Here is a 27,717-nt window from a genome sequence, read left to right as displayed (position 1 = left end):
TAAAGCAATTGTCTGATATGAGGACGAAGCCGATATTGACCAATCGAATCAAGTTTTGCTTCTTTTTTTTTTTTAATTATTTTCAGCAGCAAGGGTTGCTAAATGACAGCAGGCTGACAAAATTTTTAAAAAAAGCACATTTTAAAAAAAAATTAGAAAAAATTATTAAAACAAAATTTCAATTAAAATTAAAAACTTTGTTCAATTTTTATTTTTTTTACTTTCAAATTCTTTAATGTAAACAATTTGGTTTGTTCAAAATTCTGGGCAGGAGCTGCTAAAAACAGCCTATCCTGCCTTGACAGAGTACAAAATAGAATTTGTGGTTTAGTGGGGGATGCCCTTTTCTCTTCCCTGCAACCTCTCCCACAGAAGAAATGATTTAATGATTGAGAAAACATTTCCAGTTATACCGTAGCTGGAAATCTTGTGAAGTAGACCCTTATGCCATACCTTGTCGAAGGCCTTTGATATGTCAAGAGCAATTGCCCTAGAAATGAAGCCTTTGTCAAGAGATTCACTAATCCTGTGGGATATAACCGTCAGCACATCTGCGGTAGATCTTGCAGAGCGGAAACCATATTGCGTGTCACTAAGAAGGTTATTCCTGCTGAGGTGGTTGACTATTTCTCTATTTAATATGGATTCCAGCAACTTACTCATAACACACAGGAAACTTATTGGTCTGTACTGAGAGGGAGACGATTTATCACCTGAATTCTTAAATACAGGGCAAACTGATGAGGTCTTCCAGGGAGTCGGAAAGCACTTCTCCTTAAGGCAGCGCTTAAATAGTTTCGTAAGTATGGGAGCAAGTTCTGGTTGAAGCTTTTTTAACACTATAATTGGGATGCCATCAAGGCCAGTTGCTTTACTGGAATCTAGGTTCTTGATTAGCTTGGCGACCTCATGCACGGATATTTGTATGTTACCTAGCTTGTTCTGTGTTATAGGAGGAAATATGGGGAGTTGATGGCCTTCGTCGCATAGGGTAGAATTAGCTGCAAAGTTCTTTGCAAATAGTTTGGCCTTGTCTGATGCTGACGAGATGACCTTTGGTCCATTGATAATGGTTGGGATAGAATGCACACTTCTGTTCAGGATCCTATTTGTTATTTGCCAATCCGTCTGAGCTCCAATCCCTCGCCCCCCCCCCCTCGCCAATCTTTCATGAGAAACACCCGTCTGGCTGAAACTACTGTCAATAATTTTCCCCACTCTTTATCTGTGCCTAAATCCAAAAGTAGATTCCATGAGCAAAGCTTCTTTCTTAGAACTGCACGCCAGTGGAACTCTCTGCCGCTTGCCTGTTTCCCACCTGACTACAACTTGGACGTCTTCAAGTCCAACATAAACAAACTCCTGACAAACCGCCCCTTTAAGTAAGACACTCTATTAAAACCCCCAATACTAATGATTACTACAATACTAGCTCATTGATTACTGTACACGCAATAACCCTTATACCTGAGTGGCCTTCGGGCCTTGATAAGTGGTGACCCCCATGTAAAAAAAAAAAAAATTACAATACCAATTAATAAAAACTTTTTAGTGCAGTTTGTCTTGATTTCACTGAAAGTTATTTGAGCATCCTTGATATTCAATTCACACATATCTGTAATCACTGTTAATTACATCAACACCGTAAAACAACACTTTAAAAAGTTGTTGTAAGAGTTATTAAATGTAATGGCATTAAAATAATTTAAAGATTTCAGTTGTTGTTATTAAAATAAGACAACTATTATTCACAATGTTTAAGGTTAAAAATCATAGTTAAAGTTACAGAGAAATACTTATAATACCATGAAAAGAATTGCAGGGAGAAATTTTGTAAATTTTATTTCTATAATTTTATTTAGAAGATGTTATATAAGAAATGTTATACAGGAAACATGAGGATGTTATACAGGAAACATGAGTTGGAATAATTACATCGAGGACATTGCCAGGGCCGCTGCAAGGAAGGTGGGCTCTCTCTACCATGCTAGAAAACTACTAACACTCGAAAGTATCCTGTACCTCTATAAGGCAACCATTCGCCCATGTATGGAGTATTGTTGTCATATTTGGGCTGGTGCATCGGCTACTAGTCTCTCACTCCTTGACAAGGTTCAAAAGAGAGTCACAAATCTGATAGGCCCTAAACTGGCATCAAAGCTTCAGCCTCTGTCCCATCGATGAAACGTTGCATCCCTCTGCCTGTTCTACAAGTATTTTAATGGTGAATGCTCTGATGAACTGCAAGCACTTGTGCCCCCACGACTTGAACACCCTCGACAGACCCGACAAGCTGCAAAATCCCACCCCCACACTGTATAGATCCCTAGATGTAAAAGATCTTTCTACTTCAGTAGTTTCTTCCCCAGAACCGCTAGACTTTGGAATTCCATTCCGGGTCACTGCTTCCCCAACTGTATTGACATGCAGAAGTTCAAGTGCAACGTGAACCAACATCTTGCTGCCCAAATCGCTACATAGTACCCCAGTAGTTGTTTCCCCTGATAGTAGCCCCCTACACCAAAGTGGCAATGTGCCTTGTTTGGGGTGAAAATGTAATTTAAAAAAAAAAAAAGTTATCCTGACGCTCTGCACTTCTTTATTTACATTGGAAGTGACGTCACACAAATCTTTTTTCTTTCATTTTTAGCTCCTTTTTTCTCCAGTTTGTTTTTGTTTTCTACAATTAATAAACTAGTTTACAAGTAAAAAATAATTTGTTTTAGCGAATTTAACTTTTTTTCTCTTCCATTTGTTGAGCGGAGAATCTAACATTTCTTTTCATTTTGAGAATTTGTTTTAGTTTTTAATGACTAACACAGCGGAGAATTTAACTTTTTTTTTTTTTTTCTCCCATTTCTTATTTTGAGCGGAGAATTTATTTTATTTTCATTTTGAGCTCTTTTTCCGATCCGGTGTTACCTTTTATAGGTACTCCTAGTCCTGCACTTTACGACCCGAGCTATTTTTTAACGCTATTATTTAGAAACCTATTATTTAACATGGGGAAGGGAGGGTGTATTGTAACTATTCTGTACTTTCACCTAACAATTCAATTAAAAAAAAGGTAAATATGAAGAATTACTCCACCCTCAAATTCCTTTAAAATTACCACTCTTAAAGATTTTCGGGGTCGCTGAAAATGAAAATAACGTTTAAAATTACGGCAAACGAGTAGTTTCCAAGATTGAATTTACTTGTAAACTGGTTTTGTAGAAAACAAAAACAAACGGGAGAAAAAAGGAGCTCAAAATTAAAGAAAAATAAAACAAATTATTTTTACAATTGTAGCCATCCCATCCGTATTATAAGATTTGTGTGACGTCACTTCCAATGTAAATAAAGAAGTGCGGAGCGTCAGGATAACCTTTTTTTTTTAATTACATTTTCACCCCAAACAAGGCACATTGCCACTTTGGTGTAGGGGGCTACTATCAGGGGAAACAACTACTGGGGTACTATGTAGGGATTTGGGCAGCAAGATGTTGGTTCACGTTGCACTTGAACTTCTGCATGTCAGTACAAAAAAAAACATTAAATTCGCTAAAACAAATTATTTTTTACTTGTAAACTGGTTTATTAATTGTAGAAAACAAAAACAAACGGGAGAAAAAAAGGAGCTCAAAATGAAAGAAAAATAACACAAATTATTTTTACAATTGTAGCCATCCGTATTATAAGATTTGTGTGACGTCACTTCCAATGTAAATAAAGAAGTGCGGAGCGTCAGGATAACCAAAAAAAAAAAAAAAAGTAACAAATACAGAAAGTTTAAATTTAATTTTTTATTTGTATTTTATTTCATGACATAAATCTGCAGGTGTAAAAACTGATGAAATTAATTTGAAACAAATGATGGAAGATAACGATAACAATCAAAGGTCATCTGCGGTAAAAGTGATGGAATCTGTCGTAAGTTGCAGGCAAAGAAATTTAGAGAATTGGAATTATATCGAGCATTTCAAGCCTAATATTTTGCAACAGGTAAAAATAAAACGACCATATTTATTCATTTTTCTTTTCCCCACGAAAATAATTTTACACAAAGATTAATTTTACACGAAAAATAATTTTAAACAAAAAAATAATTTTACACAAAATAATTTCATACAAAAAATAATTTTGCACAGAAATAATTTTAAACAAAAAAAATAATTTTACACAAAAAATAATTTTACACAAAATAATTTTGCAGAAAAAAATATTTTCCACCAAAATTAATTTTACACGAGAACAAATTTTACATGAAGAATAATTTTACATAAAATAATTTTACACACAAAAAAATGTTATACAAATATAATTTTACACAAAAAATAAGCTTATACATAAAAATTTTGCACAAAAAATAATTTTACACAAAATTTAGCACAAAAATATTTTACACAAAAATAATTATATACAAAAATATTTTACACAAAAATAATTATATACAAAAATATTTTACACAAAAATAATTATATACAAAAATATTTTACACAAAAATAATTATATACAAAAATATTTTACACAAAAATAATTATATACAAAAATAATTTTACACAAAAAATAATTTCACAAAAATAATTTTACACAGAAATAACTTTACAAAAAATAATTGTATACAAAACAATAATTTTACACAAAAATAATTTTACACAAAATAATTTTACACTGAAAATAAATTTACACAAAAAATAATTTTACACAAACATAATTTTACACAAAATTTTGCACAAAAAATAATTTTACACAAAAAATAATTTTACACAAAATTTTGCACAAAAAATAATTTTACACAAACTTTTGCACAAAAAATAATTTTACACAACAAAATAATTAGATTACTTAATGGAAAACTGTTTTATTTTTCACTAATTCATGCAAATGCAAAATATGAACGTTTTAAATTTTTAGATGAGGATTGAATTATTTGAATTTTTAGGCCTTCTGCTTTTGTCTTGAGTGTTTGTTTTTTTCATACAATTTTGGTCGATGTAACCTCCAACCTTCTTCATGTGCAATTTATCAAACTCGGAAATCTTTCTGTCAAAATGGGAATATTCTTATCAAACTTGGGAATCTGCATGGAATTTCGAACAGAACATGTTATTTAATCCATTCCATTAGCCATTACTGGGTAGAAATTCTAAGTAATTTACAATTGTATTTTAAGTGTTGCTCTTCTGAGCTTGTGGCATAGTGGATAAAGTACTTGGCAAAATTCAGTTGTAAACACTCTTCCGGAGGTACAAGTTCAATCCTCAGTGCAGGCGACACTCAAAATACAATTGTAAATTATAATACTTAAGATTTTTGCCCAGTCATGGCTGCAAGAACAAGAGCATAATACTCCGTATATTACATAAAGGGTTCTATTCGAAATTCTGTGCTGATCTCCAAGTTCAACAGAAAGATTTTCGAGTTTAATAAGATACAGATGAAGAAGGTCGGAGGTTACATCGACTGAAACATTGTAAAATAACATTCAAGATGAAAACAGTAGTTTGAAGAATTGAAATTAAAAAAAAAAGTTAATTGAATTGTTTGATGCGAAATGGCAAAGAAATAATTCATTTCTTTTGAACTGATTTGATTTTAGGTTTTATTTGAATCTGCTTACACTTTGCCGTTTGTTGAGAAATATTATCATCATCGAAACAATTGCATCTACATTCTCCTCTACAATCCTTATAATAAGGAATGCTGCAATAAAGAAAGCTGGAAAATTCAATTACATTCAAATGTTGGATTCAGGTGTGTCTTCTTCTTCTTCTTCTTTTTCTTCTTCTTCTTTTTCCTTTTTTACTTTTGCATTTTCTTCTACTTCTTTTTCTCCTTTTCATTTTCTTCTTCTTCTGTTTCTTTTTCTTCTTCTTCTTCTTCTTCTTCTTCTTTTTCTTCTTTCTTTTTCTTCTTTTACTTCTTCTTCATCTTTCTTTTTCTTCCTCTTCTTCTCCTTCTTCTTCTTCTTCTTCTTCTTCTTCTTCTATTTTCTTCTATTTTCCTACTTCTTTTCTTTTTCTTTTTTTACTTCTATTTTTTCTTCTATTTCTTTTCCTTCTTCTTCTTTTTTCTTCTTCTTCCTTTTCTTCTTCTTCCTTTGTTTCTTTCTTCTTTTCTTCTTTTTCTTTTTATACTTTAGTTTTTTATATATTTTCTTTTTTCTTTTGCTTTTTCTTCTTGTATTTCTTTTTCTTCTGTTTTCTTCTCCTCCTTCTCCTCTTCCTCCTCCTCCTCCTCCTCATTCTTCTTCTTCCTTTTTCTTCTTTTTCTTGTTCTTTTTCTTCTGCTTTCTTCTATTTTCCTACTTCTTTCCTTTTTCTGTTTTCTACTTCTATTTTTCTCTTTTCTTCTATTTCTTTTCCTTCTTCTTTTTTCTTCTTTTTCTTCTTTTCCTTCGTTTTCTTTTTTCTTCTTCTTCTTCTTTTTCTTCTTCTTCCTTTGCTTTTTATACTTCTTTTTTTTATACATTTTCTTTTTTCTTCTGTTTTCTTCTCCTCCTCCCTCTCCTCCTCCTTCTTCTTCTTCTTCACTGGAATTTGGGTGGCAATAAATCTCTCCAAGGTTTTTACTCACTTGGAGTTCTCACATAGGTCATCATCAAAGATTACTTACTGACAACATTCGATGGTGTTCCTTGTTGACGACAAGTCTCCCCAGATTTCCAGTACTATCTTTTGATAATGTTTGCAAATGAATTTGCATTATCGCAACAACGGGTTACCATTGACTTTTTGGTGGCAGCGATCATTAGTCTTCACTGAAATTTGGGCGGCAACAAGCGTAACTAAGGTCCCATATTATTATTATTATTATTATTATATTATTTTTATTTTTTAATATATTTTTATTTTTTAATATATTTTAAATTATTTTTTTAATATATTTCTATTTTTAATATATTTTTTATTTTTTAATATGTTTTTATTTATTCAATATATTTTTTATTTTTTAATATATTTTTAAATATATCTTTTATAATATATTTTTCATAATATATTTTTAATATATATTTTATATATATTTCAATACATATTTTAATATATTTTAATGTTTTAATATATTTTTTTATATATTTTTTAACATATTTTTATATATTCTTATTTTTTAATATATTTTAATTTTTTAATATATTTTTATTTTCAATATATTTTTTTAATATATTTTTAATATGTACTTTTTAATATATTTTTAATATATTTTTAATACTTTTTGATATATATATATTTTAATATATAATTTTTAATAATTTTTTATATATATTTTTAATATAGAGGTTATTTTCACAAATAATTTATTTTTAGCAAAGAATACAAACACACATTTTTTTTTTAAATCTGTGAATAAATCATTATGAGAATACGAGCATACATTCTTCCTCCGTCAAAAATTATGCTTTGCTAGTGTTGGCACTTGTATTCATAAAAAATAATGTCTAAATAGTTGAACTTCAAAAATAATAGCAAAAACAGGAATAAAACAGGAAAGTATATATCGATTTATATAATTATGCCGAATACGGAACATGCTGAAATAATAACATTATTATCTAGAAAGTCATTCTTAACATAGGAAGGGGATGGGACTGTTTTTTATTTTTTTATTTTTTAACTATTCTATACTTTCACCTAACAATTTAACAAACAAAAGATTCTATAAACATTGAATTTCACTTCAAAATCCCATCTAAAATATAACATGGTCCTGGATATGACCTTAAACTATATCCAGTGGTGAGGCCCCAGCTTGTGGGCTTTGGGGAGTGTGGAGCCACTCTTTAATTGCCATTGCTCCCAGGTCCACTCTGACCTGGAGTGGTAGTACCTGTCAGGGTCCCAACTATATATATATACCCGGCGAAGGATTGAATGTTTCACACTCCCATATTTTTATTGTCATCAAAATCGATGTAATCCCCTATTTTTCAATCAAATCGATTAATTGCCTGCTCTTGTTGTGGACCCATTGCAGTGCACCGAGAGGAAGCTTCACATGCCTCTCTGCGGTGACTTAGTCCACAATACATTGTCTACATTGCACTCTAGAACCTACTGTTGATTTTATAAAAATTATTATTTTTTTATGTATATAACGGCCTTAAGAAGCAAAAGTCGCGTATCATGGTTCAGTTCTGCTCTAAACGGAAACATTCATTTCGAACGCGCACCTGTTATATCAAAGAACATACAGTTGATTATGTCTGTTTATTTATTTTCGTACTAAACTTATGGTCCTGGATATGACCTTTAAACTATATCCAGTGGTGAGGCCCCAGCTTGCGGGCTTTGGGGGAGTGTGGAGCCACCCTTTAATCGCCATTGCTCCCAGGTCCACTCTGACCCGGATTGGTAGTACCTGTTAAGGTCCCAACTATGGGTTAAATAGAAGCCGACTTAAAAATAAAAAATATACTCTATTCAAAAATTGTTCTTCAAAATCACTGGATTCGGCATTAAATAACCTGAAAAGGGTTGATATGCCGTAAAACAAAAACAACCAACCAACTAAACTTATAATTCGTTTTATATATATATATATATATATATATATATATATATATATATATATATATATATATTAAGGGAATTAGACCTTGAGTCTAAAGAGCAGAGGTATCTTAATGTACTAATAAATGTATTAATACTATTAAAAGAAAACAGTGCTCGATTTTGATTGTATTTGTTTTCCTTTTGAAACTGATTTTTAATTCAAAATTATGAATCATTTTACTCAACTTATATAAATAAAACATAACATGGCCCGTATTCTGCAAAAGTGCGGCAATTCTTCTTTGTCTCAGAGTTTTTTGCATGTAGATTGGGGCGAGCGTTCCAGACTGAACGCGGGCAACATCAAGCAACTTCTCATGCAGTCCTGTCTGAAGAGTTGACATTGACTAAAGAAATCAGACTAGCAAGGTTTAGGTAATTTTGAGGTCGCTAGTTCTCTGTTCCCATTTACTTGCCTCCCTACGAGGGCAGAGTTAGACACGAGGTCGGTTTTAATGTGGAGAAAATCAAGCTCCCCAAAAAGGGGCACACTGGATAGGAACAAAAATAAAAAATTGCCTCAGTCTACAAAGATTTCTCCTCCACTGATTGAGGACAGAAAAAGTGAAGTGTCGTATCAGAATAGGTACTACACTTTGCTCCCAGCCAAAAGGAGTATAATCCTGTGCAGTTCTAGGAGGTCCACATTCCTAGGTTTTACATTGTTCGCCCTTTGAAAAGGGCTAGTTTATTGAGAGTCGACTAAGGCATTTCTATTAGGAAATGCCGACGGGGCTGCCCAGGAATTTTTTTGTTTGTTTGTTTGGCTAGACCAGGGGTTCTCAACCGGGGTCCACATGGACTCTTGGGATCCATGGAATATTTCTGGGGGTTCACAGAATTATTATTATTACTTATTATCATTATTATCATAATTATTATAGTTGTTGTAGAATACTTTATTTGCATAAAATTAGTTTTCATTTAAAAATAAAACTTAATTATATAATATTTCTTTGATTATTAAAACCTCAAAATTTATATGAGTGAAAAATAGAAGATTGTCTTATGACCAATAGTTATGAAGGGGTCCACCAAGATAAAAAGAAGGGAAAAGGGGTCCATGAGTGAAAAAAGGTTGAGAACCACTGGGCTAGACCACTGGGCTAGACTAATCTTCCTCTAGGGTGCTAACTTTTCTAAATCACACTTTCTCGACCTTGAGTCATATCTTCCTGCCGTGGCAGGGAGGTAAATAAGAACTGCCTTGTGCACTAACGATTGTGCAGTGATCTTATTCACTGTTTAAGATTATCATAATATACTAGCAGGCTGCCCGGCGTTGCCCGGTCGTAAAATACACATAGATATTATATTTTATTTAATGCTGATTTCTTATTTATTATAAACAGAAATACCATAAGTAATTAAACATAACGTTAAATTCCTTTGAAAAAATGAAGTAAAAAAATTAAAAAATGGAAATAAACCGAAACATGTGTATGTGACTATTATGTTTTTTCTGAACAGTTCACTTCTCGTAAGTAGAAAAAAAAAATACTCAGGCTGCAATCAAAACCAAAACCTAAAGACAGCGAATCAAGTACAATAGCCATTAGGCCAGCTTGACACGATCTTTAAAAAGTGTTTTCAAATTTACTTATTATTAACATAGGGAATCTGTCACATGAAAAATTCATACGTGCATTCGTGAAGCATATAAAAATCCAATGACCACCCCCACGCGTACCAATTTTTCGATGTTGACCCCTTACCAAGCCTTTTTCTGGATGAAAACCAATTAAAAAGTTATCCACGTGTCTAAATACCTTACACACCAAATTTCAAGACTATAGATCAAAGATTCGTTGAGTATATAGGTTGGGAATTATCCTTTCACACACACCTCACACACATATATATATATATATATATATATATATATATATATATATATATAAAGATATATAGATCAATTCTCACCATTTATTTTTCATTATGCAAAATTTGGCAAAAATGTTGAATTCAGAAGTAAACAGCAAAATAATAATAAAAAAATCCGTGAAGCCAGTGTCTAGAAATTTATGTTGAGGTATATGTATTGGGTGGTAAATTCTCGTTAACTGGTTCACACTTAAAATGCACTGACTTGCCTTGTGACCCCTGCTAGTATGCAGATGCAATGCATTGTCAGTCAAAATCAATGAGTTTTAAGCCTGTCCGTCTTAACCTTTCAACCTCTCTGCACTTAACTTGAACACAAGCAAGTACCATGCTTACTGCGTTATTGACACACAACATGTATGCAAATTTTTAAAAAGTTTGTTTTCTTCTAAGACTTAACTTCCTAACTTAACAAAATGAGTGACGCAGACGGACAGACATCAAAGTAACATTCGACTTAGATTATCAGTGTTCTGTGGATTGTGTTTCATTTGCATGGTTTCTCCAAGAGATATTCTCTTGCTTGAAAAACATAACATCATTCTTTATTGTCTTATGCTTTTGTTTATGGCATTTGACCTCTACCCCTTACTTTAACCATCTTTCATTCAACCCTGGTAATGATTAATCTTCACTCAATGTGACCCTTATAAAATTCACACTAGCTAACCTAATCGCTACTGACTATGTAACAACATTTGTAAAACTTTAAAACATTCTGTTTCATTTCTGAATTTCAGAAATTGTACATTATCAATTAATGCTTTTCTATTTCATGGTCAGAAATTATATGCTGCATGTTGCCGCTAACATACAAGACTGGATTCAAGAAGAGGAAGAGAAATACGAGGCTCTTTTGGAGAGTTTGCATGCAGAGAAAGTTGAGAAGGAGAGAGCAGCCAAAGCCGAAGCTGCGCTTGCTGAACAATTGGCTGGAAGGATTTCAAAAGATGGGAAGAAAACGCCTAACAAGAAGGGCCCACAAGGTAAATCGATAATGCAGACAATATTGGAGGAAATAGTAAGAGAGAAAGAGGGATTAATAAAGATCACATGATGATGATGATGATGATGATGATGATGATGATGACGATGATGATGACAGCACTTGTTGGTTAGTTTATAAACAAAGATTTATTCATAAACTTCTGTGTGTGTGTGTGTGTGTGTGTGTGTGTGAGAGAGAGAGAGAGAGAGAGAGAGAGAGAGAGAGAGAGAGAGTTGTTTTTAACAACATATTGATCCTATTAGGTCATTTTGAATTTAATATTCCCTAGTAACTCCCTCCTTTGTTTGTTTAATTGGTTGGTTGGTTCGTTGGTTGGTTGGTTTGTTGGTTGGTTTTTAATGGCATATCGATCCTGTTAGATCATTTAATGCAATGTAAAGCTATGTATCATAGACTTTTATGTGTAGGTTATTTGCAGTGGTATTGGGTTGTGTGGATTTCTGTTTTTTTTTAAGTGGCAGAATAGACTTTGTCATTAGTTTACCTTTTAACCAAATATATTTTATTCTACATTGGTGACCCCCGACGTGACCAGAATAAAAACTCCTCTAATATATATTCAGATGCATTAAAAAAATTTTTAACTTTGTTTTCTCTTATAAATTTCTGTTTACTTGAATTATCTGAATAGCAATTTCTTAAAAACTGCTGTAATTTTTTGTTTTTGTTTTTTGTTAAATGTATAATGGTAGGAATATTTAGGAGATTGGTAAAGAGATTTTTTTGTGCTTTTCAACGTCTGGCATCAATCGAAATAAATGGTTCTCTTGGGGAGGCTCCATGTTTTGGCAAACTTCTAGGTCTGACCTTTACTCCTGATCATGGCAAGTGTTCGCCTGAGCTTCAATCTATGGTCCCCCTGTCCTGACTTTCACAAAAAGCACTCATCTAGCTGAAACCACTATCAATAATTTTCCCCACACTCTTTATCTGTGCCTAAACCTAAACGTAGATTCCATGAACAAAGCTTCTTTCTTAGAACTGCAAGCCTGTGGAACTCTGTTCCGTTTTCCTGCTTTTCAACTGACTACAATGTAGTTATCTTCAAGTCCAATGTGAACAAATTCCTGATGAGCCATCCCTTTAAGTAATCCAATTTACCAAATTTCCACTACTAACGATTAGTACAACATGTTCCCTTTGCCTACTGTACACTCATTAACACGTATCCTCGAGTGGCCTCTGGGCCTTGATAAGTGGTGACTCCAATGTATATATAAAAAAAAATAAGATTGTTTGAGACAAGGATGTAATAAAGTAACTAATACAGAGCGCATATTATAAGCAAGGAGATCTTTAATCAATAATCATGGCTGTGGAATCGATAGCCTAAACGCATCATCCCAACCCCAACTCTAGATTCTGAAATTTTACAAGATTTGGCCTAAGAAATATTCTTCCATTAATAAGGAGACCCGACGTTGTCTGGGATCAAATGAGGATTAACTAATATTCCACACTTCCAATACATTTTTATTTTCATCAAAATCAGTGAAATTATCGATTTTTCAATCAAATCGATTGATTATCTGCTCTAATTGGGACCCCCCCCCTCGCAGAGAATCAGCAGGAAGCTTCACATGCCTACAAGCAGTGATTTAGTCCACAATAGATTTTCGTTTACATTGCACTGTGGAGAACCTACTATTAATTTTATAAAACTATTTTTATATAATGGCTTGAATTAAAATTTAAAATGCAAAATGTCATAGTTTGCTTGTGCTTTAAGCAGAAACATTAATTTCGAATGCATCCGTGGCTTATCAACTAACCTACTGTTGATTTTATACGCCAGGCCTTTCTGCTTGTGCAGTGATAAAACTTTTCAAATGCAGAGGTGTCCTAAATAGAGTTGTACAGCAAGGTGCTTGTGAACATTACACTTATATTTCAGTTGGTACAGTGTAGGAAACAATGAGCCGGGAGGGAATTCCAAAGGTGAATGCTACGAGAAAGAAAGCTATTAGAGTAGAGAGCTGTTGAACTTTGCAATTTTCATTGATCTTTCACTTTATTGTCTTAACAATTTGTTTAATGAATTTTGTATCGCGTTTGTAATCCTTCCTCTCGGTTATGGCTTTTCATCTGCAATATTTCATCCAATACTCTGTGCTCGGTAGTAAATGATGTGCGATGGACAATTGTGACACATAAAATCAGCTTTGTCGTTGTGTTCGTTTCAGCGCAAAGCAAAAGTCCGACGAGACAAGAAAGCATATTTCCTTCCAACGGAGATTTCATTCGCTCAGGATCATTGAAAGCTCAAAAACGGGAGCAGGAATTACTCAAGCTGGAGGAAGAAGAAAAAGAAAAGAAAAAAGGACAAAAAGCACTCAAAAGGGTACTTCTTTTTTTTTTTTTAATTTTTTTTTATAATTACATTTTCAACCCCAAACAAAGCACATTGCCACTTTGGTGTAGGGGGCTACTATCAGGGGAAACAACTACTGGGGTACTATGTAGGGATTTGGGCAGCAAGATGTTGGTTCACGTTGCACTTGAACTTCTGCATGTCAGCACAGTTGAGGAAGCAGTGACCCGGAATGGAATTCCAAAGTCTAGCGGTTCTGGGGAAGAAACTACTGAAGTAGAAGGATCTTTTACATCTAGGGATCTCTACAGTGTGGCGGTGGGATTTTGCAGCTTGTCGGGTCTGCCGAGGGTGTTCACGTCGTGGGGGCACAAGTGCTTGCAGTTCATCAGAGCATTCACCATTAAAATACTTGTAGAACAGGTAGAGGGATGCAACGTTTCGTCGATGGGACAGAGGCTGAAGCTTAGATGCCAGTTTAGGGCCTATCAGATTTGTGACTCTCTTTTGAACCTTGTCTAGGAGCGACAGACTAGTAGCCGATGCACCTCTTTAATCGAATTCTTCTGTATATTACACAAGAAATTTTGAATCAAATTTCACAACAAAACTATATAATAAAGACTTATATATACAGTGGAGGCAATAAGTATCCGGTACAAAGCAAAAATTGATTCATTTTTATTACACAAAAACACAAAAACAATAACAAAATGCTATTCTAATGAATTTTTGTATGATAGATACAAATCTCGTATCAAAAACCACACAAAAATACATTAGAATAGCATTTTGTTATTGTTTTTGTTTTTATGTAATCAAATTAAATTTTGCTTTGAATCGGATACTTATTGCCCCCACTATATATATATATATATATATATATATATATATATATATATATATATATAGTAATTTATAAAATATATATGGCGATTAAGCTACACTGAATATTCTGCGTTTCATCCACTATAGGATTCGCGCATAAGCCTGACGAATCCTATAGTGGATGAAACGCAGAATATTCAGTGTAGTTTAATCGCCATATATATTTTATAAATTACTAACTAGCTCTACCTACGTATTGAGCACTTTTGAAATAAATACTTAAAGTTTACGCATAAATCTATACTTTCGTATATTAAATTTATGTGAGTAAATAAAGTAGTTATATATATATATATATATATATATATATATATATATATATATATATATATATATATATATATAATATAAAGCTGAACGTCTGTGTGTGTCTGGTCACGAATAGGCTCTTATATGGTTGACTATTATAGAAAACTGATCACATATTGTAATAGAAGATGTATCAAGAAACAGGAATAGGTATGTTTGATCTGGCATAATGATGATTCATTAAAATTGTGGGGTCTGCGTTCGCGCCTGGTCCACAAAGTATGGAAATAAAACAAATTAAAAATTAAAAAAAAAAACGTTTACAAGTGTTTTTGATATAGATGTACATAATAATACTTTGATAAGTATGTTTTAACTTAAATAGGGATGATATAATAAAATTGTGGGGTCTGCATTCGTGCCTGGCCTCCATAGAATGGAAATAGGCACAGACTTTAATAAAGACTTTTCATATCTATCTGCGTAAGTATACTTTGAAAATTATGTTTCAGTTTGAAGAAATATGGTATAATAAAATTATGGGTTGTTCGTTCACGCCTGACCTCCATAGAATGGAAATATGTCACAAAGTTTAACAAGGTTTTTTAATATAGATCCACAGAATATTGTGATAAGTGTTTCAGTGTGAACAGGTATGGTATAATAAATTATGGGGTTTATCTATTTTATTTTTACTTTCATCATATTTTGCTTTGGTTTTGATAAACCCTGAATTCGAAGCTATCTCTTTACAACCCTTCCTTTTCATAACCTATCATACTTTCATAAATGAGAGTCCATTTTCTGTAGGCTGTTTTTGAACCCAGTTAACGACGGGTACTTTTGCTAATATATATATATATATATATATATATATATATATATATATATATAGTAATTTATAAAATATATATGGCGATTAAGCTACACTGAATAGTCTGCGTTTCATCCACTATATATATATATATGATGAAAATAATGGAAATAGTATTCCGACAAAATAGAGAAATAAAAAGGAACAAACCGTATTATGTGTTCATCAACGTTTCGTCTTTATTTCATCCAGAGGAAGTCTCGAAATAAAGACGAAACGTTGATGAACACATAATACGGTTTTTTCCTTTTTATTTCTCTCTCTATATATATATATATGGGGAGAGAGAGAGAGAGAGTGAGAGAGAGAGAGAGAGAGAGTCATCCACATACAGTACTGTTTCGCTCTATCACAGCTCATCAGTGCGGCTAGACAGGCAACTACCTCAAGCCAGCTACTAGCAGGCCGCCTGGCATAAACCGTCGTAAAATACACATAAACATTATATTTTAAAATATATAAGAAACTGAGACATGTCCATTCGTGTATTATGTTTTTCCTAAACGGTTAACTTCTTGTAAGTGAAAAAGAAAAAAAAAGAAAATACTCGGCCTGAAATCGAAACCAAAACCTAAAGACAATGAATTAAGTAGGATAACCATCAGGCTGGCTTGACACGTCTTTAAAAAGTTTTTTCAAACCTACTTATTTTTAAGATAAGTAATCTATCATGTGAGCCATTCAAGCACGTGCATTCGTGGAACAGTTAACAAGAAGATAAAAATCCGACGACCCCCACGTAACAATTTTTCAATTTTCACCTCTTAGCAGTTCGTTTTTTTTTTTTTCGGACGAAAATAAATTTAAACATTTTCCACATGTCTGAATATCCTATATAATAAATTTCAAGTTTGTAGATGACAAATCCGTTGAGTATATGGGTTTAGAAGTGTCCTCACACACACACACACACACACACACACACACACACACACACACACATATATATATATGTATGTGTGTGAGTGTGTGTGTATATAATCAAGAATTAAAAATTAAGTTTACAAGCCAAAAGCTTCTGTAAAGTTAAAGCGAATATAAATATTAATATTTATATAGTAATCTCAACCAAGCAAAAAGCTCAATACAACCAAAATATGAAACAGAGCTTGTCATGAAAACTATCAATTATAATTTACAAGAATTTATTGTTCAATAGAGTACTCAAATAGAAATATTAAGGCTTCCTTAATCGGCAGAGTAAGGTGATTTTCCAAGAACCCAAGAACTTCTGTCTATTCTTTCAATGTGACCAAACCAATGAAGTGTTCTGTTCTACACATTCTGTCTTATAAGACCCCCATTACACATCCATCATATCGTTCTCATATTTTTCTCTTTGCAATATCAGCCTGCAATGCTCATAGGCAAAGATTTACTTCCATGCATCATCACTACCTAATAAACTTTTTTATTGGTCCATAATGGTAATGCTCTGCTGGTTGGTAATGATAAAAGTAGTTTAAACTTACTTCATTCAACCTGAATAATCTCACCATCCGAACATACTTTCTCCACATCTGAGTTCACATCCATCTCCATTGTCTTATGCTTCTTGCCCACAAACTGGTCATCCTCTCTCGACCTACAATTTCAATAGTAATAGCCAATGATTCTTATAAGTATCACAATATATTGAGTTGCACCTGATTCCTGTTTTCACAAATCGAGTAGGTGAACTCTCCTCATTCTAAAAATGACAAAAACGAATATTGTTATTCAGCCGCTTCACGTGATAAACGTCTTGCATGCTTCACAAAATTGATCATGTTCTCTTTCAAGGTGGAACAATCAATCGAAAAAGAAACAAGTGCGTCACCTGCTACGAGTCTCAAATCGAATCGACCCATAAAATCAGCAAAAGAAGAAAGCTGTATTGACCTAGGATCATCCATGGATGTGCCTGTAGAAGAAGACCTTCCAGTGAGTAGAAACTGATCTTCCTAAAACATTTATTTTTCAATTTTTGTAAAAGAGGTTTAACCTCGAAATATAAATAAAAAACATGAGGCATTGTACTATCTTTGAATCGACACAATACGTTAGTAAATATTGTTTTTAGAATCACCAATGGATGTGACAGTAGAAGAAGATATAATAAGTAGAAATTGATTTTTGTAAATCATTTTAAAAAGTTTTTGTAAAGGAGGTTTAACCTTGAAATATAAACAAACATTAGGCATTATACAATCTTTAAATCGACACAATACAAATGTAATTATTTATTTACCTATGGATATGACAGTAGAATAAGAAATTGTAGCAACTATCCCTTTCACTACCATATGAAATTCACAAGCAGTTCCGTAGTCGCATGTATAATCTATCCATTTAATGATACTGTGCAACACAAAAAAAAAAAACGTACAAAACATTTTTATATGCACAATGGCATGAAAAATTTACTTCTAGCTTTTCTTTTTGTTGAATTAGGTAGAGTTTGTTTTTTTTTCAAAATTTTCACTTTTGAGAATTTTGCTGAGAATCTTAGTGATGCGAGTGATGAACATGGTGAGAGATTCCATCAAGATATTTCAGTGATGGAGAAACGTTTTAAAGGAAAATGGAACCCTGACACTATTACTGGAATATGAAAATGGAGGATGACATTCAACGCAAAAGGGTTAAGAGGACAAATATTGTTTAAACTGTACAAGTCTGTGTTTTTCATTCATAAACAATCATTTATTCACTCAAGTGGTGTCCTACCTGGTACAGGCATTGATGGCCATGACTCTCTATCTATTTTTCTCCCTCGAGTCATTCATGAATTCATTGTTGCTCATTATTCACAACCGCATTCATGCTATTTTCTCAGAAGTGTTTTGATGTATTGCCATAGCTTTCTTTGCAGTTGTACAGACAGAAGGTTGCAGTTTCCTTCTGTCTGAACAGTGCCCATACTGGGCGATTTTCCTGACCGTTGTACTCAAAGGGATTTTCAGTCCAGAACAACAAGATACGAAGCCATGAACAATTATTCTTAATAGCTTCCGTATTACATCAGTCGCCTGCTTTCCATGAACTCACATTACCCTGATTGGAAAGTTAAAGTGGGTTCTCGACCTTGCCCAAGGGTCTCCTACAGACTAGCAGAGGGAAGGAAGTGCCTAATTTTTTCCTTTGACAATAGTGCTGTCCTGCCACTCTATGACGAATAATAAATAAAATATGAAAACGTTGCTTAATCTAGAAAAATAAAGGTCAGATTTAGTATCAGAATACTTTTTTTTTTACACTGAAAATGGTCTTATGTGGCATGTACTTTGTTTTAACCTGAAATTTGTTGCTCTGTGTTTTTAGATGAACATGTATTTTCGGCCATGATATTCTGCTCATGAGGCTGAATAAATACAAAAAAATTGATGAACGCCTCAACTTATCAAAGTTCACCTCATATAACTGATCAGCAATAAAAGAAAAACTGTTGGTTATTCCTGACTTAAACTTGGTGGACAAGACAGGCATAAAATGAATTTTATCTATATATATATATATAAAGAAGTAGCATTCGTGTGTGTGTGTTTGTGTGTGTACAAGTTTCCTACAGTCCAAACCACTGCACCGATCATGACCAAACCTGGCATAATGATAGTCTCCCACCTAGAAATGATGCACACCATTTTTCAAGGTCAAAGTCAAAGGGCAAGGTTACAGCCCATGTATATATATATTCTCCTACCGCCCAAGCCACTGAACCGATCATGACCAAACCTGACATGATGATGGAATACTGTTCTCTTCTTCAGTGTTATTTTCACAACATTGGAGGATGAATGTTCAATCCTCAGTGCGGATTATATTCAGAATACACTTGCGAAATATATAAGTTTTCTAAGGGATTTTATGCAGATTCGCGAATTCAGCAAAAAGATTCCTGAGTTTGACAGAAAGATTACCGAATTCTAGAGGAATGTAACATATACAACTGAATTTTCCCAATACTTATCCACTATGCCAGGGGTACTTCAGAAAGGACTTCTCTCCAGTCATGGCCGATGGAACAAGAGTATGCTACTCTTGTGGATTAAACAAAGGATTCCATGAAGTATTGTTGTCATATTTGGGCTGGTGCATCGGCTACTAGTCTCTCGCTCCTTGACAAGGTTCAAAAGAGAATCACAAATCTGATAGGCCCTGAACTGGCATCTAAGCTTCAGCCTCTGTCCCATCGACGAAACGTTGCATCCCTCTACCTGTTCTACAAGTATTTTAATGGTGAATGCTCTAACGAACTGCAGACACTTGTGCCCCCACGACGTGAACACCCTCGACAGACCCGACAGACTGCAAAATCCCACCCCCACGCTGTAGAGATCCCTAGATGTAAAAGATCTTTCTACTCCAGTAGTTTCTTCCATTCCAGGTCACTGCTTCCCCAACTGTACTGACGTGCAGAAGTTCAAGTGCAACGTGAACAGACATCTTGCTGCCCAAATCCCTACATAGTGCTCCAGTAGTTGTTGCCCTGATAGTAGCCCCTTACACCAAAGTGGCAATGTGCCTTGTTTGGGGTGAAAATGTAATAAAAAAAAATAAAATAAAATAAAAAATTCTGTGCAGATTCCGGAGTTTGATAGAAAAATTTCCGAATTGGGCAAAATGCAACTGAAGAAAGTTAGACGTTACATCGGCTAAAACATTGAAAAATAACACTCAAGATGGGAACAGTAGTTTGAATAATCCAAATAATATGCTTTTTTGATACTTCTTCACTATTGGTGTTAGAGAATGGATCGAAAGAGAGAGAGGGAGGTGAGTAAATTATATTGTAGATACGTTGACCAGAAGTGAGGGTCAGCTGATCGGATGCGTGTGAGTTACGTGATCAGGTTAGTATAATTGGAGAGATTGGCTTTTGACATAGAAGACGACGGACGGCTTAACAGTCATCTCCTCCCCTTCACTGTGGGGGGACGCTGACGTGCGTGGAAATGAGACCAAGAAGAAACCATGCAAGCCAGAGATTCACTTTCCATCCTTCTGCGAGACATCTGGAAAGTGAATAAAACTATAAAACCAATTCATCATTTTAGAGTGATTGAATCTTCGTCCAAACAGGTTCCCATCTCCCTTCCAAGACACGAGATGAATTCAGGTTGATCAACATCCACGACGCGTGAAGGTATGTCTAAAATACATGTACCACACACACACACAACGGCATATGAACGAATAGACTGAACAACTAGACGATCACACGACATCCCCCTTTTATTAACACACAACGTTAACTCTTATAAGATAAATATATAACATTGGGATGAAATTTCAAAAATCGTAAAACTGAATTTCACATGAAAACAATGGTATCTACGTATAACTGGAAATGTTTTCTCAATCATTAAATCATTTCTCTCCGATAGGCTCATAAGAGTAGTGGTAGATGGACAAAAATCGGAGGCCTGCAATATAAATGCTGGAGTCCTTCAGGGGCCAATCCTGGGCCCAACTCTCTTCCTGATCTACATCAATGACCTCCCTAAATACATACTTAAATCATTCGTTGACGTCTATGCTGATGACACGACCATCTATGGCAACACATCAAAGGCTGTAAATGACAAAGTTCTCTCTGATTCTCTCTCCTCTGATCTTGAGCGTGTGGTTCAGTGGGGGAAGACGTGGCTAGTTACCTTTAATGCATCCAAAACAAAACTCCTATCCTTACATCATCAACGCTCTGATCCCTATCGGCATCAATTGTGATGGATGGCTCTCGTCTGGGTGAGGCCCCGTGTTTTGACAAGCTTCTGGGTTTGACCTTTACTCCTGATCTGAAATGGAACACATACATCAAGTCTGTTGCCAAGGTCACTGGAAAGATGGTGGGATCCTTCTACCACTCCAGAAGATATCTCACTACTGATGCAATTCTTTATCTATATAAAAGCCAAGTACGTCCAAGGATGGAATACTGCTGCCATATCTGGGCAGGAGCTGCTAAAATCAGCCTATCCTACCTTGACAGAGTACAAAATAGACATCGTGGCTTAGTGGGGGATGCCCTTTTCTCTACCCTGCAACCTCTCTCCCACAGAAGAGACATCGTGAGCCTATCCTTGTTTTATCGTTATTTCCATGGCAGGTGCTCGTCTGAACTCCAATCTCTGGTCCCCCCCTCGCTAATCTTTCACGAAAAACACCCGTCTAGCTGAATCCACTGTGAAACATTTCCCCCACTCTATATCTGTGCCTAAATTAAAACCTGGATTCCATGAACAAAGCTTCTTTCTTAGAACTGCACGCCTGTGGAACTCTGTTCCGTCTGCCTGCTTCCCACCGGACTACAAATTGGATATCTTTAAGTCCAACGTTAACAAATTCCTAATGAACCGCCCCCTTAAGTAAATATTTCATCAAATCTCCACACTAACGTACTGTACTTGCAATAACCCTTATCCCTGAGTGGCTTCCGGGCCTTGATAAGTGCTGATCACTGTGTAAAAAAAAAAAAATTCCTCGTATTTTTAAGATGATTGTATCCAAAAATTACGAAAATCGATAAGGTAAAAAAATTATTCATGAAAGAAAAAAAAAGTAGAATTTGATGAAAACGATTGTAAAACATAGGAGAGTTCAAAAGGGAGGTCATTTTTCTGTTTAGTTTTAATTTAAATTTTCTACTACTAACACGATTAAAGTTGCTTTGTTTAATACTTCAGTAATATTCAGGTAATTTCGTCTGCATAATTTGGAAGCTACCATTGTAATTTATTAGAATTGACAAAAAAAAGTCAGTTGAAACCATTGATTTTTATCTGAAAAACATTTATCGACTTCAAAATCATGTCTCAATTCTGTAGAAGAACCGTTTTTTTTTTTTGTTTTTTTTTTACAGTTTACTGGTTATGATATGGGGAACAATATTATTTCACTGACTGCAAATAAATACACTTTGTTTCCAAGTGATGGAGCACAAATAAGAGTTGAAACAACAGAATATCTTTATGGTAAGAATTGCATTTACTTCCATGTTTTACACCATCCTCCACTCTTGTTTTTGCTTTCAATTTTCTTATCTTTTTTGTTTTTACTGGAGATTGTGTATTTTGAAATTCTTTTTCATTAGTCAAAATTTTTCATCTATATACTCTTCAGAAAATCAAAATTCGCTTTTCATCCAATAAAAACCAAATGATGCATCAGACTCAGACATTGATTTTTTTTCAGAAGAAAACTATCGATGACAAAGAAACTATAAAGAGACTAGCTTTACTTTATACAAGGTGGAACGATGAAGTTCTCGCCCTACAAAACAACACTACAGCTTTATTTTAAAACTTTTATTGAAAAAATCAATTTAGGTGATTTGATTATGTAGTAGAGCTGACATCTATTCAATGTAGCCGCTTTCAGCCTCAATCACCACCTCAATACCGATCTGGAACTGAGAGCATGCTTTTACCACAAGCGCCGGTGGGAGTTTGGCAAATACTCGACGAATAGCGGCAATCAGGCAGGCTTTGGTGTTGTGTGAGGTCATGTTGGTGATGTTCCCGATATATGATCAAACAAAGGAGTTCAACAGATTCAGGTTGGAGGAGCAGGGGGACCAGTGAAAGGAGGGTACTAAGTCATAGCACTACTTCTGAAACCAAGCCTGGGTTTCTTTGGATTGTGGACTGGCACCAAGTCCTGCTGCCACACCCAAGCTCTGCCAGCAGCCACCTGATTGCACTAGGGGATGAACACACACTTCAGCACATCCAGGTACACTTTGGTGTTTACTTTCCAGCCGACTTCGAAGATGTGAGGTGGCATGATGTGACCCTCACTTGAAACGTGCATCCAGGAGATAAGCGCCCGCGTGTTTGCGTGTTGTGTGGGTACGTGGGAGAGACGGATGAGGGGAAAAAGACTTACCTCGAGACCAGCTCAGCGTTACCGACCAAAAATAGAAAAGAAAGACCAAGATGGCGGCCGCCGTCTTTTGTAAAGTATGATGTCTCGCAAAGTCACACGAATTCTCGGAATATGCAAATTTAGCCGGCCTAGAACGACGATAAAAGCGGGTGAGGGGAAAGACGTGAGGGGGTGACGATTGAGTTGGCTGGGGAATCGTGTGGCTGTTGCTTCTTGTGCCGTGTGAGGATATTTTACCGTTGTTGGATTCCGTGCAGAACCGGTGTATAAAGATTATTGGATTGCTGCAACATTTATAGCATCTTTTCCTGAACTTACCGTGTTAAAGAGAGAGTCGGGCGCCATCTTGAATTTTTCCTTACACATTTCTGTTACATAGCCGTGGCTGGAAACTTTTTTTTCATTACCCTGGGCATGTCTTTGTTAGTTGTGGCGATCCAGCGATGCATTTTGCAGGTGCTGGCAATGGTCCTGCTCTCATAACTTGGATTGGTAAAGAGCATGGGCTATACAACAGTGCATCTCTCATCTCGGTTATTGAACATTCTATCACTTTCAGACATGATAGAAGGCTCTTCTCACTCTTGGGATTTGTACACAACTGGCCAACTAATAGATGGTCTGCAACAACAAAAAAAAAACGGTTTTCATCAAATGGAAATGGAATCTTTCGTCTTTTCTAGGGCGACAATTTTATCATTTCACTTTGTATATTACGTTATGTGGCACAAAATGATCTATACAAAACTGTAAACCAAAAAATATAAATCTTAATCTGCATCAATAACAATAAGAGTCATGAAACAAACAATGGCAATAAAGATGGAACTTCTTATCGCAAGAATTCAGACAGAAATTCATGTTTTGCTTCTGTAGGTTGCCAAAGTGTGAGGTGTTCCATTATAAAGAATGGGCATGTCTTCAACGTACATTTGCTTAATCCAAAAAATCCCGAAGGAAAAGAAGTCCCCGAATTAAATCCAGAAATAAATGAACGTGCAGACTCTCCAACATTTGCAGGTAAGGAAATCTGACTCTGAAACTACTTCTAACCTAGGAAATGTTTTTGTAATATTTGAGAAAATATATTTTACTAATTTTCTATATTTTACTTGTAAATGTCTTCTTGTCTTGAGTTATTAATCTATATTTATGAAGTGTATACACCATGATGCTTGTGAACAGAAGCTCTAATTCTAAGATGGAATATTGCTGCCATATCTGGGCAGGAGCTGATAAAAACAGCCTATCCTGCCTTGACAGAGTACAAAATAGTCTTCATGGCTTAGTGGGGGATGCCCTTTTCTCTACCCTGCAACCTCTCTCCCACAGAAGAGACGTTGCGAGCCTATCCTTGTTTTATCGTTATTTCCATGGCAGGTGCTCGTCTGAACTCCAATCTCTGGTCCCCTCTCGCCAATCTTTCACGAAAAACACCCGTCTAGCTGAATCCACTGTGAAAAATTTCCCCACTCTTTATCTGTGCCTAAATCAAAACGTGGATTCCATGAACAAAGCTTCTTTCTTAGAACGGCACGCCTGTGGAACTCTGTTCCGTCTGCCTGCTTCCCACCTGACTACAACTTGGATGTCTTCAAGTCCAACGTTAACAAATTCCTAATGAACCGCCCTCTTAAGTAAACACTCCATTAAATCTCCACACTAACGTACTGTACTTGCAATAACCCTTATCCCTGAATGGCTTCCGGGCCTTGATAAGTGGTGACCACCGTGTAAAAAAAAAAAAAAAAAAAAAGAAGCTAGTGTTCTGCAAAAGAGTCTTGTTTATAATATAAGACCTCCAAGCCTGTTCATTGACCTCCGGTGACCATAGAAATCCTTTTCCAGTAGGTTAATTATGTCAGGATACAAAATTTCTTACATTTTTTCCGAGTAATATGCTTCTCCCAGTACAATCATTTACAAAGAAGGTTGTAGGCATGTTAACTCTTACATTTATCTCTCCTCCTGCAGCTCTCACAGTCACCAGGAACTGTTGTTAATAAGATAATTTTTTGCTCTGATCATTTCATATTTTTCTTGCTACATAACACATTAGATTTTAAATCCAAAGACTGATCGATTCCTTCCAGTATTTTTCAATATACGTCAGTAAATTCACTATCCGGTTAGTATTACTTTCTATTTATCCCCCACTCCAAAAAATATTTTTTAAATAAAAAATTAAATAGTTATTAAAAAAGGTCAAACACAACATTTAGTGTCTAAAAGCAGTAGAGTAAGAATCGATTTCACCGATACCTTGAAAACTTTGTGTTTTGTCTTCATCTTGATAGAACTGTTCAAGATTTTGTCAGGTTCATAATGTCAGAATAAATGATCAGCTAGCGCTAAAAGTCGGCATGGAACAACTGCTCATCTACATGTAAGTCAACTATGTAGCATTCTGTTTGCTATATGGTCTTGCCACAATATAAACACATCTTCGTGTATGACGCAACATAGTTTCGATTTGTCCCTTATTTCAATGACCATTATAGCTTTTGAATCAAAACCTTCATATGCTAATCCATTCCGCCAAACAAAAAGGGGGCACTCTGGTTACCAAAAATAATAATTTTCCCAGTATAGAGGGTTTCCTCTCCATTGACTGGTACAAATTATCTTAAGTGCAGCATCTGCAGAACAGATGGTATTTATTTGCTCCCCCACTGAGCAAATTAGGCACAAGGCCGTTTTTAATGTGAGGTAAAAACCAGCTCCCCTAAAAGTAGGCAAAAAGGGGGCACTCTGGTTACCAAAAATAATAATTGTCCCAGTATAGAGGGTTTCCCCTCCATTGACTGGTACAAATTATCTTAAGTGCAGCATCTGCAGAACAGATACTACACTTTGATCCCGGCCCGAAGGCAGTGTATTTTAACCTCAAATATTTTAACTTGCTATATATGTTAAACCTAGTATATTTTAAACATAATATCATATGCTACAACCTTGCTCTCTCGTACGAGCAAATAATATTTTTTTAAATTATTTGAAGAAGAAGACGAAAAAGAAGAAGAAGCAAAGGCACAAAATGTGACGTCAGACAGTGGTTCAGCAGAAGAGAACAGTGAAACAAGGACCAATTCTTCAGAACAGGAGACAGAATCATTTTTTGAAACGAAGTACAGCGATTTTGGTTCTATCAATGCTGTGTTATCAGATGGAATCACATTGTCCTTCAGTAAATTTGGGCCTACAGGATACCACCCTTCATTATTTGGTGAGTAATACTTTCTTTTTATTAAAAGCAAATTTAAAAATAATAATAACTCTATTTAGAATAATCAGCAGGAACTGTAATTAATGGGTGATTTTTTTTACTAAATCACCGAACATATTTCAAATCTAAAGAAAAAACACTCATTCTCAAATAAAAAGTAAATTTTGATCTACAGGATACTCTTTTAATTCTTTGGTTAGTAATACATTCTATTTATAAATTTAAAAAAAAAAATCAGTCACTGGAAAGAGGTGATTTTTTTTTTGTTAAATCGCTGTAATTATTTAATATTTTATTTCTTACTATTGACTATATAATATACTACATTTTTAAACTAAATACAGATCGCTTCCTTCAAAATACTTAAGCAAATTTGGGCCTACAGTGTTAGGATTATCCTTTACTATTCATTTAGTAATATTTTCTATTTATTAAGAAACAATTTCATAAAAACTCACTCCATCAATAGCATTCACCAGGAACTGTTGTTAATACGGTGTTTTTTTTTAATAATTATTTTATATGTCTTTTTCTTATTGTTATCGATATAATACCTAAAACTTTCAACAGAGGCGATGGATTTTCACGAGATCAGTATCGTTTTGAAGGTCGGCTCTTCGGACGACAAATATCGAAAAATTGGCTGAAAACATTAATTCCTTCATCCTCAACTGGGCACTTTTCTACAGGGAGGGGTCGCTTTTTTCGCCGATATATTCGAAGTTACTCCCCTCTTTTTCGCTTGGCTAGCTTTAATTTAAACTTTCGCCACTTCCGGTTTGGTGATGGACGCAACAGCAAAGACGTCACATTTTTTTCATTTTTTTCGCGTTGTTTTCCTCCTTTACAGTATTGATTCAACTTCCACTTTTTTTTTTT

At 34.6% G+C, this 27,717-nt stretch overlaps 1 protein-coding gene across 4 annotated transcripts in view; it reads left to right on the top strand.

Moving 5' to 3' along the window:
* The window catches only part of LOC145296099 (sperm-associated antigen 17-like), a 163,836-nt gene that overhangs the window by 60,622 nt on the left and 75,497 nt on the right, over positions 1–27,717 (top strand). For 3 of the 4 annotated variants that reach the window (XM_080142243.1, XM_080142241.1, XM_080142239.1), the window contains exons 12-19: positions 3,821–3,984; positions 5,582–5,736; positions 11,199–11,401; positions 13,608–13,765; positions 17,529–17,669; positions 22,588–22,699; positions 24,489–24,632; positions 26,614–26,838. In XM_080142243.1, coding sequence (XP_079998369.1) covers positions 3,821–3,984; positions 5,582–5,736; positions 11,199–11,401; positions 13,608–13,765; positions 17,529–17,669; positions 22,588–22,699; positions 24,489–24,632; positions 26,614–26,838 — 1,302 coding nt within the window. The remainder of the gene's footprint in view (positions 1–3,820; positions 3,985–5,581; positions 5,737–11,198; positions 11,402–13,607; positions 13,766–17,528; positions 17,670–22,587; positions 22,700–24,488; positions 24,633–26,613; positions 26,839–27,717) is intronic. The other variant, XM_080142242.1, reaches the window with a different exon arrangement.

This window comes from Euprymna scolopes, chromosome 16, assembly GCF_053919585.1.
Source record: "Euprymna scolopes isolate OS-2025 chromosome 16, ASM5391958v1, whole genome shotgun sequence".
In the NCBI taxonomy this organism is placed as follows: domain Eukaryota; kingdom Metazoa; phylum Mollusca; class Cephalopoda; order Sepiida; family Sepiolidae; genus Euprymna; species Euprymna scolopes.
The sequence above is the reverse complement of the archived record's forward strand: the minus strand, read 5'-3'. Positions and strand labels throughout refer to the sequence as shown.